Raw genomic sequence first — 17307 nt, 5'->3', positions numbered from 1 at the left:
TCTGGGACAGGTAGTCCCTCAACCATTGCATGTTGTGTTTGACTTTGCAAAAGTATCCTTAGGGAGAAGTTTGCCTATGAATCCTTGTAGTCTAAGAAAAGGCATTAGCAAATATAAAATGAAGCACAAAAGCTTATTTTTTGAAAGGTTTAACTTTTGAGCCGAAAGATAAAAGATAATGAAATTTCCATTTCTGCTGGGAATATGAATCTTTGTAAATGGACAGCCCGAGGAGAGGAGAGGGGCGCTTACAGGAAGTTCTGCCATTCTGGGGGCCTCTGTGACCTTTGCAGGGAGCTGTCAACTGTTCCAAGCAGGAGTCACCATCATCACTTTCTTGACAATGACATATCATCTCTCTCAACTGGAAAGGTATTTAACCCATCAGTTCAATTTCTTTTCATCTTCACCTTTCTCTGCAGCTCCATTAAGCTCCTGTGTCTTGTTCTCTGGGGCCCAGCCATGTGGATTTACCACTTTGATTAAAGCCAGGACATAGCTGTTGGCTCCCCTATCAACCTTATACCTTTCCTACTATGAATGTTTCCCTCAATTACCTATAAATAGGATTTGTTGCAGTGAAAAATTATTTTCAACTTTGTAGGATCAAATATATATATACATACATACATACCTGTATAATCATTCATAGATAGGCATTTTATGAAACCAGTTCATAGAGTTTGAAAACCATACTTTAGGAAGCCAGCACTGAGTCCAGAAAAAGTATTTAAAGACATAATTTGACTTGTAGCATCTAGAGGAGTGATGTTAAAACTGTTTGAAAGCACTGGATCCCTTCAGTTGTATATCAATACATAAAACAAGGAAAAGAGGACTGATCTGGTGCAAGTGAGTGAGAACAGGTTAGCTGCTAATCTTATCAATTGTCCACCTTCTATTCTGATTCCCATATTACCCTGGTGTCTCCTTGACTACCATATTGCAGAGTAAAATGACTACTGATAATTAGACTTGTCATTGTTGGTCACAAATATTGAAGGCAGTTTTCGATGGTAGAAGCAGTAGTTCATTTGTCAGGGTTGAATGTCTCCATGTGTACCTGTTCCATTTCTTATCATGCAGCTGGTCAGAAATGTGACTGGTTTTGATTTATGGGTTTATAGTAGGAGAAGTATTATCAGTTCCTTCTAAGACACGTGTTTATGGCCTGAGGGAATTTTGACTCTAATTCCCACTTATTATACCAAAGTGGGTATATTTATTTTACCTTGCCTTGTTCTTAGCATAAGAGTATATTTATTTAACATTGCATTGTTTTATTATGTGTCTTTGGCCAAAACAAGAGACGATTATACTTTGATCTTTGTTGGATCGGAGGCAATTGTCAAATGTGCAGGAGATTTTATATTTCAAAATAGTGAACAATGGGGTCTATGTTTGCTCTGTTTCTGGGAAGTTTGAATAATAGAATTTTCACTGTTCTAACTTTAGCAAATGTAAGTGTTTCAATTTGATCTCATTTGGGACATTATTTTAAAAACTTTATATCATATACTGGTCTCTTACGAAACAAAAAAATATGAGATAAAAATTAATGAGGACCCATTTTGTCTCATGTAAACTAATTCACTGAGATCTACAAAAAGTCTTGATATAATGAGGCCCTTCATTCTTTTATTAGAGTAATGCCAGCTGCTCCAAGCAAACCACAAATTTTCAATGGCTATAAACAATCGAAAGTTTAGTTTTTAGGTCATGTTGTAGTCCACTGTTGGTGTCCCTGGCTGAGTGGTGGACTTTCTTCCTCATGTGGATTCTGTGACCCAGATTCCTTCCACATTGTGGCTCTGCCTCTCTATAGATCCTCTATACAACTAGGGTAAGGGTCGGGGGCAGACAAGGCAACCCACTTCTTAACCCCCTTGGTCTGAAACTGCCACATCAGTTGACACATAAGAATGAGTCACACTCCCACCTAGATACCAGAGAGTCTGGAAAAATGTGGTCTATCTGGGTAGCTTCTTCTCAGAAATGACTGATACTTTGGAAAGAGGAACACAAAACTGTGGTGAGTACTTCATTCTCTCAGCCACGCATATCTGAATCTCAGGAACTCTGTTATTAAAAAAAAAGCAATAAAAGGTTCACTGAGATGTTGCATCACCTTAGAGTACTTTAGACAAAATCCTGAGGGAAATGATAGCATTTTAAAAAGTATACTGTAAAAACAATATAACAAAAATAAGAGCTGAACATTAGTGTGAAATGTAATTTATTGTTATTAAAATATTTTGTTTTCTTAGTTATTTACTTGCTAACATTTTATCAAAAACCAATTTTGTTTCTATTTTTGTGCACTCAAAGTTGCCTACTAATTTCTTTACGTTCATCCATGATAAATATGGATAACTGTAATATATCTGGAAGACACACTCTAAACCTTGAGAAAATGAGAACAAATGAGACGCAGACAATGCAGATTTTTTATTGGTATGAAATTCAAGCAAATGAAAATTTACCCCCAAGCTACATTTTGCTGAATAATTTTATTTAGGCAGGAATTTATTCTGCTAGTTGGATGAAAAAATGAAGTATTATTAGGGCTGAAAACGCTTAGACTCATGCTTCTGATTGCTTATGACCCTATGTTTCTGAATTATAAGTTTCCATTTCAGTTCATTTTTCTACGTGGTTTTGCTGCACTTTTCTATCTCCTTTATGCAACTGTGTACGTTTTTTCCATGAGCCTCCTTCAGGCTGCAGTCTTTTAATCTGTGTCTGTTCATTTCTTACATCTCCCTACAGGTCCCTCTGTCTTCTCTTTTTGTTTATGGTGTTCTTCATCTGTGGACAATGGAGAATGGTGAGATTTAGATTAGACATCAGTGGTATTGAAATTTAAAACGTCTCAGTGAAAACACCCGTAGTCTTGCCATGGTATAGTAAGAAGCGGAGGGCAGGTGTTTAGTGCTTGAAATCAGTGGGATCACTGTGTACCTTTATGTGACAATCTGCTTGTCACATCACTGTGTTCAGCCTTGGCCCAGAAATTGTCATTAAGTTAGAACATGAACCATGGACCTTTAAGAATGTTTCTGAATAGGTTTATTGAATGTACTCTTCCTCTTGCTACATTTTCTTCTTTCAGTGACAACCCACACCTTCCCCCCCAATTTGCCATGTCTCCTCAAGTGCATTTCTCTTATAGTGTTATTAACAGTCCAGTTCCCACTCACGATGTACAACTAGAGATACAGTGATAGCACTAAATGACAAGAGGACAAAATCACCGAAAACATACAAGGCAGTTCATAGGGTTCCAGTCATCTGTAATCTAATTGTTTCAAGTCCGGAAAACAATCAAGAACCCTTATTTGTAATTCAGTCCCTGCTAGAAATACCATAAATCACATAGCCAGATAGTACAGTTTCATGCCTGCCCGGGGGCAGTGGGGTGTCTCTGGAAAGCTTGAGGTGAGCAAGAATCAGGGAAATTATGTAAAAATGTATGGAAGAAAAAAATCACGTGAGTGAAAAATATAGATAGATTTTCTTTGAGATATACTAATATTTATCTTTTGGTTTGTAACACATGACTGAAGTTTGAGGAGTACAATAAAATTGACAGCAGTGGTAATAAAGGAAACTGGATAATCCTGCAAAAATAAATTGGTAGATCAAAAAGAGAGAAGTGAGAGATACTTGAGTCACTTCTGGGTCAGATCTAGAGAAAAGCTTTCAAGGTCTCCTCTACAGGGTCATTATAAAGAAAATGTGAAATAGGTATGATTCTAAAATAAATACTCAGAATCAAGAAATACTCACTTATAATTTTAAATACTTTATGTTGAGATGAATCATGGCTTTGTTTCAATTATATATAAACAGTTTACTAAAAAATTTAAAAGTTCTTTGAAAAACCCTGTTTTCCTTTTTATTTGCATCTCACACATTAAGAAGTTTGTCATTTTCTTGCCCTTCTTAATTCCTCTTTTCTCCCCTCCCTCCTTTTTCCTGAATGCAAAATACATGTGTTAAAACATTAATGATTTTTAAATAGAAAATGTGAAGTATCAAGCACTTCTCTTAGAAGATTCCAGAACACACAAGAGAAGGTTTTAGCAGAACTGGCATCATGCCCAGTCCCATGGCTCAAAGACAATTTTGGATGCCCCAGGATCAATGATTTCTGTGGTCTCCAGTGGATGTATCCACACCGGGGAATGTATGAAACTTATTTTGATTCACATAAATCTCAGAAGACTTTGCGCCAGTTACAGAACAATTTTAGGAATGTCCTAAATACAAGTGACTACAGAGTTACTCGGATGGCCTGAATATCAGAAATCCTTGTGACCTTCATGTGTCCTCAACTCTCTGAAGCTAGGTTTACTCATTCTGTTTTCATGGCAGGAGTCTTTTTAGCCAACATAAAGCACTGGAAACAATGATCATTGCTGATGCTCTACCATATAGTTGCGAAGTATATTAAAAATGCATCCCATGCTCCATCATTTGCAAGATTATTTGTGATGACTATTAACTGCATAGTAAAATGTACTTGGCTTAAAAATGTGTCACATTGTAACAATCAGCCTTTTGATATTTGTGTCATATATATAAAATAGAGTACATGTTTGTCAGCATGTAAGGATCCTAGGACCTTTGTACCTAGAGTTAAAGTAGGCACAAAACAGCCATGATATCACGGACAAGATATTTCAGGAATGTGGGACTTAGCGATGGAGGATCTGAATTCAAGACCCAGCTCTCTCGCTTAACTACTTTTGTGACCTTGGCCAGTCACTTAACCTCTCTGAGCCTTGGTTCCATTGTTTGAAAATGGTGGTATTACCTCCTATTTCAGTGGGTTGTTGTGGGTTTTGTCATTTGTTCATATTCTATCTTATTCCACAAAGGATTTGAAATGAAATGTGTATATTTAGAGATAAAATGCATTTGCCAGTGCTTTGTAGATTATACAAATATAAGCTACCTGCCATTACTATTGGGACCATTTAAATTCCTGGGGAGCTCTATCCTTAGAATGAGAGTGCTTCTAAGCAGATGTTCCAGAGACTTCCATTTAATAATTTCCAATAAAACAAATATTTATCCATGTGTTGCATAGACTGGTTACAGATGCCAATTTAAAATAAACCTAGAAGGAAAGAAGACTATCCAAGACCTTTTGATTGAAGACCATTTGCAATTAATAAAAATATCAGATTCTCACTTACTTAATGCTTATTTCTCATCAATACATAATTGAAAAGACTATGTATAATGACAAAAAGCTCTTAAGGATTAAGTAACTTTTCCCAATACATGGGTATCTTGTTAATCATAAAAAAGAGGATACACAACATTTGCGAAAGATTACAACTCCTAGGTGTGAGTCATTTTTATTCGGCTTGAAGACAATGCTTTCGTTGCCCTTAGAATTGGTGGATACCTCGCAATTACACGGGGGCTTTGAAATGTCAGTGGCCTACCAGTTCCCGTAATTCCTTTTATTATCATGTGTCATTTGCCTTAATCTTGGATTACTAACCGTGTTTATCTGCCCTGTGCATCTAAAGCCTCCGGAGAGATTGCTCTGGCATGCCCTAATAGCTCTTATCAGCTCACCCGGTGGCTCTTAAGCTTTGCTGCTTGAAATCCAGGAGTTACCCACACAGTGCCAAGCCCTTCTGAACAAGTCAACTGATTTCCTCGGTAAATGATTGCTGTTTATGCCAAGGCAGCCACAAAACCTTCTTCTTCCCTTTGTTAAAGTGAAACGGAACCTTAAGGACAGAAGCTACTGGCTATCTGGCCACATCCTCTTCAATTCCCGTGGCTTAATTTTACCTAGAGAGGAATTACTGGGCTTGCTGTGAATTGCAAGGTTAGACCCCCTTTTCTCTTTTATCCTATATTTTAAGCTCCTTTGATTTTTTTTTTTTCCTCTAGTATCTATATAGTATACTTGGCTGATAGTAAAACTGTTAATAATCTGTTTCATATTGTCTGATAAGTATGCTTACCTTTCCTCCTTTTCTGTAACAGTTGTCTAGGGAAGTTTATTCAGTGTGCCTCTGTGGTTTTGTAAATTCAAAATAAACTAGTATTTCCAAAATATTGAAACTTTTGAAAGCATTCACTTGACATGATAGTTCATATCACACAGAAAAATTATGAAAATCATGGAATACGTCTTTCCCCCTCCTTCATACTACACAAAACTGTGTTTTCAGTGAATACATGAGGAATACAGCCTTGCTAAGAGCTTTCCAATAAAGATTCTGTTCAATAATTATAATTTCTCTGAAAATGAATAGTTAAGAGTTTGAGGACCCACATGCATGAGAGAGAATACACTTCAGTGGTGTAAATGCTTCGACTTCAGGGTAGGCTAGATCCGCAGCTGAATTCTGGGTTTCCACTTACCAGCTGTGTATCCTTGAACAGTTTTTTGAGCTAAGACTTCATTTCCTCATCTATAAAATGGTGATTGTGCTGCAAACTCACAGGATTTTCCAAGGATAAAATGAGGCAAATATGTAAAGCAGCTAATAAAAGGGTGGGTACATAGCAGCATCTGCTGCTGCTGTTTTTTGTTATCGACAAGCTGAGGAAGAACAAAAGGAAAACTAACCTGGAAGTTTCAAATTTTGTAAAGGTCCCTTCTGCTAAAGTCAGTTTAGAAAACCTCCCTCAGAGGGACCATAATCTCCGGGCAGGAAACACAGGCTGCCTTGAAAGAGCTGGGCTGGGAGGCTAGAGTCTCTGCTGGCAGGGCCACAGTCAAATTTCAGAGTGACTTCTCTGTGCTCTTTGACAGCATCATGTGACGTGACAATACTACCTGTCCTGGACAGGTTAGGTGACTTCACTGCACTGAACGATAAATCGACTCACTTTTTATTAGCAGAGCCTTTGCATTTCTTAATCCTACTCTTGCGAGGAGATCTCTAGAGAGTGTCTTTCTCCCTCTCTTTCTCTCTGCTTCTCTCCTCCATAGAAAGAACTCAAAACCCCATTTGGCATGTTATAAGAGCTAAAGGATTCAAGTTTAAAATATTGATAATACAGTGAGCGGTTGAAAAGCTGCCTATATACTTTTGTGCTCCCCTTCTTACCCCTTTGCACTGATCTATCACCTCTCTTTCAAAGAAACAGAATTCATCAATTCATCTTTAATATGCCTTATGCCACTTACCCCTCTGTACTTAACTGGCCCAGTGATTTCCTTTGCTTACGTTTAGCATTTATCAATCACAAGGAGCAATGCGTGGTACGGCGTGAACAGAAAATTCCACAGGACCCTCTTCACACTGGGGAAGGGGAACATCTGCTCCTTTTCTAGTAGGATGTCAGGATTTTAGAGGTCAATGTGTTTCCCCATCAAGGCTTAAGGCTTTGGGGACCAGGGGAAGTGTCAGGCTCCAAGCAGCATAATGAATGGCAGTTGCTGACTGGCTGGGTTTGCCTGTTCTCAACAGGGGATAGAGAATTCAACGTAATGAGCTGGTGCTCAACACACCCAGCTTGGGGAGTGAGGCAGGCTGTGCCTTTTTTTTTTTTTTTTTCTCCTGGTTCGGACCTGCATTTTCATCTGGGAAGAAATTATATGGAGATCTTCATTAGTGGCATCCAGCAGGGTTAAGGCTCCATGAAGGCTGATAAGCTCTATGGCTAAAAAAAAAAAAAACAAAAACACAAAACCCATCAGCCTTTGTGCAGGGAGCCGAAGGTTTAAGTTGCTTGAACTGGAAACAGTCTGAAGAAGTGATTATGTTAAGCAAGTAATGTGTATCGGTAACATGGAATCAAATTATGTGGGTCAGTAACTTCCCGGCTTTCCCAGTGCATTAAATGAAGACACAACATTGTATTTGTGCCGGGTACTTCTTGATGCCACATAGTGTCGGCACTGTCCAGTCATATGTACTTCCCAGCATGTCACCTCTAATTGCATGGGATTATCTGTGCTGTTGCTTTAATAAATACTCATGATCTTGAGCTTCCTTTGAACTCACAGCAGGGCAGTGCAAAGGCATTATTGGGAGCATTTCTGGGCTTTTTGTGTTATGTACAAAATTATTATTACTGTCATTTAGAAAGGTAGATATATGTTGCTGTCATGCTTCCAAAAGTGTACACATATTTGATGGCAAGGGGAATTACTGAAGGGGAAAACACTGAATGGGAAAGATCTTTTGGGAAACTAGTATTAGAAAGGTGTCAAGGCAAGTGAATTCGTATTTGAAAGGCATATATATATAGGACAGTGGATCTCAAAGTGTGGTCCCCTGGCCAGCAGCATCAGAGTCACCCAGGAACTTGCTAAAGATGCAAGTCCTCCTGAATCAGAAACTCCTGAGGTGGGCTCAGCAACCTGTGTTTTAACAAGCCTTCCGGGTGATGCATGCTCAAGTTTGTGCTCTAGGACTTACGGAACACAAGAATCGGACAGACCCATATGTTCTGGGGTAGAGCAGTAGACAAGACAAATGTAGTACCTCCCCTTATGGACTTTATTAAATTACAAAGGAATATGTGGTACTTCACCCTGATGAAATGTTTATACATACCCAACAGAGCCTGTAGTTATCCATACCATTTTGTTCTTTGTTTGAATGAGGCTGTTATCTTCTTTGCTTGCAGAGAAATGACTAACAAAAGATGACTGATAAGCGATTCCTTTGTGCATTTCAGAACCATCCCCCTTGCCATATGTATATCCATGGCGGTCGTCACAGTTGGCTATGTGCTAACAAATGTGGCCTACTTTACGACCATTAGTGCCCAGGAGCTGTTGCTTTCAAAGGCAGTGGCAGTGGTAAGTCTGAGTTGGGAAAATGCCAGTTTGAATTTAGGTTAATGAAATGATGCAATTTTATAGTAGTTCCCTCCAGCAGAAAGTGTTTCGAAATCCAGTAATTTTTTTTTTAACTGAATGATAATGAATATTTTAAAAATTTAGAACATACCTTAGCATATTCCATTTAACTGATAGAGCTACACTCCTATATGATTTCTCTGTACTGTTAATTTCATGTAAAACATTTCCACATATGCCTGCTTGAAAACATATTTCCACACATACATGTTGAAAAGAAGTCATTATTCTTCCAACATGTCTTTAAAAGCAGGTGGGCAGTTACTGAGTTTAAATGAATGCATTTTGGGGTATGCAAATTGCAATTTATTCTGTACTCCTCCCTGTTTAGACGCTTTTCAAATGCTAACTTAAAATCTTTTTCCCAAAGTAGTACCACTTTAGAATTTCCAAATGGACCACATAACATTTTTTTTTCTAGTATGTATATCATTTTGAATACAAGTTCTAGGATATTATTAATTTGAGGAAATACTGAGTTATTCAAAGTTAAACAGATGTCATTGCTATAGTACTTCTCAGAATATTAGAGAAGCTAATGTGCATTTTAACTCCCTAAGACGTGGATACTCATAATTTTACAGCATTTTCCAAAATTTATTTGACTTCAGGATCATCTTTTGCTTTCAAAGGTCATGTTATGGGACTGCTATTCTGTGACACAGACTTTTTGGTATAAAAACTTAGCTAGTAAGAGAGCACTCATTCATGACCTTATAACAATGAAGGGTGAAAAAAAAAAGAACTTCCCATCACTAGATGTCAGTTCCTTCTAAAATAGTCACTATTACCTCATATCAGCAACGTCCACAGGGAACAAATTATCTCATTTCATGTGAACCTATGTACGAGTTCACTGTATTAAAAAAGACTCTGCCCACTGCTGTAACTTCTACCAGACAACCAAATGCACAGAGCTTCCTGATGTCAGGTCGTCATCTCATCTTACTAGACAAAGGGCAGCACTTAGTCTTTGAGCGTAATGTGGTCCATTAATTACATAGCACCGGCTGCATCAAGGACAAGTAAAGAATCCCACATATTTTTTTTTTTTTGGAAAATATATCCTTCATGAAAATTTGCAATGTTGCACATGCCATGGAACAAAAGGAAATGTCAGAAGTTTTGTTTAACTTTTATATTTTCTGTAGCTAGATTTCCTTGGACTTGTGTTGGTGTTCTAGCCTTTTAATAGGAAACTACAGAAGGAATTGGCAGATACCTGAGAGGGCGGGATTGACTTCGTAAACAGAGATTCAGCTGATGTGATTATTCTGGGCAAAAGGTTTTCAGAACTGTTCATATCCATAATATCCATGATTAAGTCCTCAATTATTTTTTGCCACGCTTTTAAGTCATAACAGTGGGATTGGTATATGAAACAGGTATCTGCAACACTTCTCAGTGTACCTTGGTACTTTGCTGTAAAAATGTGGCTTTCCAGACGAAAGAGAAGGTATTATACAGAAGGATTTCTGTCTCCAAAAGGAGAACTTCTGTACTGAGTTTTTTTTTATTTACCAGAGTCAGAGACAGTAGATATCATAGTTGATAAAGATTTGATCAATGGATCATTGATCTTTGGAAGTAGAGAGAAGGTGCTTGTTTAGACCATTGCCCATAGTTCTGCAACAAGCAAGGACATGGTACCTGCCTTTGATTATTGTTCTAAGATGTTAGTCTGACCCTAACCCAAAAAAAGGATTATAAAACACACACATATCACCAGGTGAACAGAAAGTCGTAGAGCGAGTTTGGCCTAAATTGTTTCATTTTATTCCACTTTCTGGCAAAGCATTAATTTGCTTCCTTCTGTCTTTCACTAGACTTTTTCTGAGCGGCTCCTGGGAAATTTCTCAGTAGCAGTTCCAATCTTTGTTGCCCTCTCCTGCTTTGGTTCCATGAATGGTGGTGTGTTTGCTGTCTCCAGGTGAGTGAGTTCAAGCATTTCTAGAAACGCATTTCTGTGTTTGAGATGGGATGTGATAAGGATAAGTGTAAAAAGAAAAGAAATAGTGCCTCTAAACCTGCTGTTTTTGGGGGGGTTTTTTAACGTCTTTATTGGAGTATAATTGCTTTACAATGGTGTGTTAGTTTCTGCTTTATAACAAAGTGAATCAGCTATACATATACATATGTCCCCATACCTCTTCCCTCTTGCATCTCCCTCCCTCCCACCCTCCCTATCCCACCCCTCTAGGTGGTCACAAAGCACCAAGCTGATCTCCCTGTGCTATGCGGTTGCTAAACCTGCTGTTTTTAAAGGGAAACGCAAGATTGAAATCTTCCTCCAAGTATCAACAGCATGTCCTATTCTGTCCATTAGAGGGCACTGCTTGTCTGCTCATAGCCTACTGTGAAGCCAGGGATGAAGGGATATTTTGTTGTTGTTGTTTTAACACATGTCTACAGAGTTTAACAACAGCATTTTATTTCTGGCAATAAAATTTTTGTTTCTCTAAAGGTGACAAGCAAAAAAGTACAGCAAGAGACACCAGACGTCACCATCCCACCATCTACCTATATCCCTTTTGTTTGATGCAGAAGTCCCTTTTGTTTTAATTTGATGCAAACCCAATCAGATAAATGAATGTTGTGTGTGTGTTGAGTTGGACTGGATTGATAACACGCGTGTGGTATTAGAAATCTAGAACTGAATTCACCATCAGCTGTTTGTATGTGGGGTGAGCTATGCTGAGTGAGATGTTGCTATTGCTTCTCCTCAAAGGAACGTTAACATTTTGGCAGATTTTATAAAATTGGAAGTAATCACCTAAGAAATGGCAAACCGTTTGGTATGAAGAAGATGCAAGCTTTCTCTTAGATTTCTGGATTTTTCTCCCTTGGAAATGATTAATTCTACGTTTTTCTCCTGTCAGGTTATTCTATGTTGCATCTCGGGAGGGTCACCTTCCGGAAATCCTCTCCATGATTCACATCCGCAAGCACACTCCTGTACCAGCTGTTATTGTTTTGGTAATGCCTAGTAACATGTGTATCTAGACGTAACCTCAAAGAACAGCTTAGCAAAGGGGATTTCAGACTTGACTTTAGCTCGTGCTTTCTGTTCTCATTCATTGCTAAATTGGCTCTATGTGTATCCTGGTGGATTTGCAGAGACAGGATATTTTTCCATCGCTTCCCTTCCTCCAGTATATCTGATGCATATTTGAGGCTTTGGAGCAATAACATGTCAATTCTTTTTCATCTTTGTAGAAATTTGTGAGATCAAAGGGAAATGATTGCCTGGGCTCCTGTCACTGACAAGAGAGCCTCGCAGAAAAGGAGGTCGAGTAATAAGTCCCAATTCTACTTATTGAAAGTGGAGCTAAAAGCTACAGTCCCAAAACGCCCAGATGTCTCATCAGAGGCCCCTTATAATGAAATGCATACAAAATTATAGAAAAAGTCGACAGAATCCCAGACAGTGCAGGGATTCTGTGCTCGAAAGTGAGACTTTTGAGAGCAACCCTAAATGGGAGAAATAAAAGCACCAAAACTTAAGTTTGAGCTGTACGATTCTTTATGCAGAGAAAAGTATTTGTGAAACGTGGGATATGAAAGACTGTGTAAGGTGTAAAAGTCCTCAGATCCCCGTTGGCAATGTTATATTCCTTTTTACCTACTATTTTGTAACTTTTTTTTCCAATCTCCTGCTGTCAGGAGCACCACAGAATGCACTGAACACTTTTGTTCCCCCACCCCCACCCCATCTCCACCCCCCCATGGGTTTCATTTGTTTCAAAATGTTTCCTTGAAATTTCTTTGTAAAGTCCGGTGGGCGGGAGGGGTACTCTGTGTGGAATCTGGAAATTTACTTCACTTGTGGGAACAGAATGTATTATTTTGTGGGAGCAGAATGTATTATTGGTGAAGAGGGCTTTCATTTTAAGCCTGCGCTATCGGTCAGGCTGTCCTTGGTCTGTGCAGCTGTAGAGACTTGCTATGCTGATCTCCGTGCTTCATTCTTTTCTGCGGTCTTGAGGGTCACATGTGGCAAGCACCCAGGGAGAGGAAGTGTGGAGGAAGGAAAGGTCAACGTTTTGCACTCAGGAGAGGACACAGTCTCTAGAGGTGGCTGTCTTTCCTGTGTGTGCATAACCAGGGGCTCATCAGACACCATTCGCAGAGCTTTCTGCAAATGTGTGTATTGGATGCGCTTTTGACTTTTATTGTTAGTTATTTACCGACCATCTCAGTCTCTGGGTCTGTAAATTTTGAGTCATTGAGTGTCCTGGGTTTCGCTCTTTGAAAGCACGTTCTCTTAACTCAAATGAAAAACAGCTAAAAATAATGCATCCATATGTGTGTGTAAAGAGGGAGTAGAAAAGCTGGATATATAGCTAGGAGGTTAGTTGAGTATAGGTGTTAATCGCAGTGGTCGTTTATCAGAAAGAATTGTTTGGAAAAGATAATAATAATGTGCAGTGATGGTATTGCTTGTTATCACGTGTGTTCTCTTTTAACTCACTGTGCATGATTTTTCTCTCCTTTCCCCACCCCCCCACCAGCACCCTTTGACAATGATAATGCTCTTCTCTGGGGACCTCTACAGTCTTTTGAATTTCCTCAGTTTTGCCAGGTGGCTTTTTATTGGGCTGGCGGTTGCTGGGCTGATTTATCTTCGATACAAACACCCAGATATGCATCGTCCTTTCAAGGTAACCTCAGCAATCTTGATGGGTTTACATAAATCTTCCTCCTAATACCTGGTGTTCCCTTTGTCATAAGTTGATGAGGAGGAGCTTGGGCAGAGGGCAGAATCCTCTGGAATAAAATGTTTAACTCTTGCGGGTCATGCCTTCATATGGGATTTATTTTACTTTGGAAAAATAGCTCATCGGCTTGTTTGTGATGTACTGAACTTTGTAGGTCACATTGTTAAAAAGCGGGGATATTAATATACAATGTTTGTTATATTGATTTTTCATGAATGTGTCTAATGACCTGATATGTTCAAAATAGAGACTGCTTCTTTTTTTTAATGCTGAACAGTTGTGGACAACCATACTGAGAAAGGGTGAGGCAGATATGTATGAAATCATCACTAATTAAAACTTTAAAAAGGATGCTGCTTTACAAAAAGGCATTTTAAGTGTTCTTAAATGTTATGACTTGTTATATTGCCCCTTTTCTGCATTGTACACTCCAGAAGGAGTAGAAATGTGAAATACATAGCGAAAGCGAAGATGTGTGAATATACCACTTAATAGAAGGTCCATTTACCATAGCTAAGTGTTTCCTTTTGGGAGGGCTGACGCATATGCTTCTCATCGCCTCTAGCCTTGAAAGTTCATGGACTGATTTGTCCTTACTACGTATTTGCTTTTAAGAAATAACACAGATAATGTTGCCCGTCATGTTGTCAGAACTTGTTTCTAGTTATATTCATTGCCTAATGCCGGCAACATCTTTATTAGTGGTTGAATAGGAGTTGGCCTGTTTTATCCCTGTCAGTTCTTATTGTGAATCTCCAACAGAAAATCAATATGCACGGAAGAGCTTTAACATGTAACAAGCAGCCCGTGCTCTTGGCTCTACATTAAAGTGGATTCTAATCATAATTATCAAAGAACCAATCTTTTACAATCAAAACCATAAGTCGTAAAACATAGCGCTTAACTAGTAAAATAGTTCAAACAGAACATCTCTAATGAAACACACTTATTTATCCTTAGATTTTGTTCTACCCAAAGTTTTTTGTTTTTTTGTTTTTTTTTTTAATTTAAAGGAGTGTCTTTAATATAGTCTCTGTGCCCTATGCAAGAGATTTTGGTATGAAGGTATGGTAGGATGGTGCCGGTCACGTGATCAAGGTGTTATCACCTGATCACATGACTGATGTGCTCATCTTGAATCCACCTGCTGTCTCTTGAACCACCTTTGAAGTGATTTTCTTCTGTGCTGTGTTCCAGGTGCCGCTCTTCATCCCAGCTTTGTTTTCCTTCACGTGTCTCTTCATGGTCGCCCTTTCCCTTTATTCAGACCCATTTAGTACAGGGATTGGCTTCACCATCACTCTGACCGGGGTCCCTGCCTACTATCTCTTTATTATATGGGACAAGAAACCCAGGTGGTTTAGAAGAATGTCAGGTAAGACTTTTAAACAGTTTCGGGACCTTTTGAGAGACCATGTTGTAGAAAACCCATCTATGTGTACATATGTAACATGCATACCTTAAAGTTTGAAAATATAAGTGGGGAAATTGCTAGTTTGAATACATTACTGTATTCTAATGAGAAATGGTAGAAGAAAAGGCGGGAAGGATGTTTAGGGTAGAGCCACTGAATCCTTTGAGGATATTGAGTTTCAGTTGCTTTAATCACTTCTTAGGAGAACAAATTTTTCTCGATAGAATTTTATCAGCAGTTCTGTAAACGACCTAATTGTTCTTCCGAATCCCTTACTAACTTAATTGTTTTTATCCTGGGTTGAGCATAGTTTACTGATTCTGTATGATAACATACTACTTAATGAGTGATATGAGATTTGGTGGGGAGTTAGGTAGAGCCTGCAAAGGGCTTAAATATCATTATTATAACACCACCCTATTGGTGAATCATGGAGGGTCATAAGAACAGCAAGAATGATCAAGAGGGGCCTTCCCCGGTGGTCCAGTGGTTAAGACTCCGCGTTCCCAATGCAGGGGGCCCAGGTTAGACCCCTGGTCAGGCAACTAAGATCCCGCATGCCGCAACTAAGACCCGGTGCAGCCAAATAAATAAATAAATAAATATTAAAAAAAAAAAAAGAATCAAGAGAAGAAACTTGATAATTACTGAGTGATTTCTATGTGTTAGCACATATATAACCTTGTTTAATTCTTATAACAACTTTGTGAGGCAGGAAAAATTATCCCCATTTTACAGATTTTGAGTTATGGTATGGGAGAATCCCATGTTCCAAGTCATGCAGATATTAAGTAGAAGACCTAGAATTCCAAATCAGGCGGTTTTGTACTTTATAAAAGTACATCCTGGTGGGGGGCTGCGGGCAGTGAGGATGGATTAGAGAGCGTGAGGCTGAAGACATTCTCAAAAATAGAGGTTGGTGGTTATCGCAGTAATCCTGACAGAACTGAGGAGAGTCTGAGCGCAGGTGATGTTGGCAGGGTCCAAGAGGAAGTGAAAGATATTAAAGGAGAAAAACCAACAGAGCTTGGTGACCAGGTGAGTTGGGGGAGAGGAAAATACAGTAAAATCAGTAGGTAGGAAGGGTGCTTAGGAACAGCCTCTGTCAGGGGCTCTGCCAGTGAAGCTCTTTTCCTCACATCATCTCATTCAATCATCCACAAGATCCACGTCTGAACTGGTTGATTTCTATACCCAGATGGGAAAACCAGGGTGCAGGGAGATGGAGAATTTAAGCGTATAGATTTTAAACCATTGAGCTGGGATTTGAACCCACATATGCTGGACTTCAAATTCATGCTCTTTTTAGATTGGATACCTGTGGGAAGAGAGGGAGGGAGAACTTTATCCAGAGGAGCAGATAGGTTCTTGCTGGTGAGGTTGGTGAGATTAGAAATCCACTTTTTTTCTTCTCATTCATTTTAATTTACTTACTTTACCATCATTAATTTTTTAAAGCCCAGTAAAAAGTTCAGGGAGATTGCTGGTAAAATTATTAATAAATAATGTCAGTGTTACTAAAAATAAAAAACAAACAACTTTGTGTATATATTGCATCTCTAGTGTGCTACACAAACTCATTTAGAAGCTAGTCATTTAAAATAGACTTCTGCTACTACTATTAGCTTTTAATTGGTGTTTGACATCTTTAGACCTTATACTACTATTTATACCTGCATTTTGTTTCCCAGCTGGCAACACTATTCCCAGAAGAAGTGTTACTATAAAAGTTAGGTTCTTCAAGGCTTACACAGGCACACGGATTGCCTAGCAGGGTATTTCATCTCTGTGTCTTGTTAGATCACACTGGTTTTCGGTAGAATATTTTTAGTTACGTTTTCTCTGTTGTAGGCAATACATAGAGATCCTTTGCTGAAAAACAAATCCAAGTCTTGTTAAACAGTATTTACCATTAGGATTGCTCGTTACCAATGTTAAGGGTAGATTAGTACTCACCACTGGGTGGGGGGGGGGGTCTGTGTCCATCTCAGATCCTGGCTAGAGACAATTAAAACCCCTGAATGCATGGAAAACGATGAGAATTTAGGAAGAAAGAGTGGGTAGCCCTAGAGTTGGAAGACAGTGTGAGAGACCATGATGAAAGAATACATTCCTTGTTCTTTCCCACTTAGTAGGCATTTTGTCCTTCCTGTTTGCAGTCAGCCAACTCTAAAAATGCTTTCCTTCTGCTAACATGTGCATATTTCCTTCCATTTCTTTGCCGGTACATATCAACTACTGGGTTTCATGCTTGCTCCTTCTTTGATGTTTTTCCATGCTCATGTAGTTTTGAAGTTTTCTGTTATTTTTCTGTCTCCAATGGC

General features: G+C 38.8%; 1 protein-coding gene across 1 annotated transcript in view; it reads left to right on the top strand.

Moving 5' to 3' along the window:
• SLC7A11 (solute carrier family 7 member 11) overlaps nt 1-17307 on the top strand; it is an 87962-nt gene that overhangs the window by 58024 nt on the left and 12631 nt on the right. Inside the window, exons 7-11 of the mRNA XM_007172361.2 lie at nt 8668-8791; nt 10678-10781; nt 11731-11827; nt 13363-13512; nt 14767-14944. Coding sequence (XP_007172423.1) covers nt 8668-8791; nt 10678-10781; nt 11731-11827; nt 13363-13512; nt 14767-14944 — 653 coding nt within the window. The remainder of the gene's footprint in view (nt 1-8667; nt 8792-10677; nt 10782-11730; nt 11828-13362; nt 13513-14766; nt 14945-17307) is intronic.

This window comes from Balaenoptera acutorostrata, chromosome 5 (genome assembly GCF_949987535.1).
Source record: "Balaenoptera acutorostrata chromosome 5, mBalAcu1.1, whole genome shotgun sequence".
Lineage (NCBI taxonomy): Eukaryota > Metazoa > Chordata > Mammalia > Artiodactyla > Balaenopteridae > Balaenoptera > Balaenoptera acutorostrata.
The sequence above is the reverse complement of the archived record's forward strand: the minus strand, read 5'-3'. Positions and strand labels throughout refer to the sequence as shown.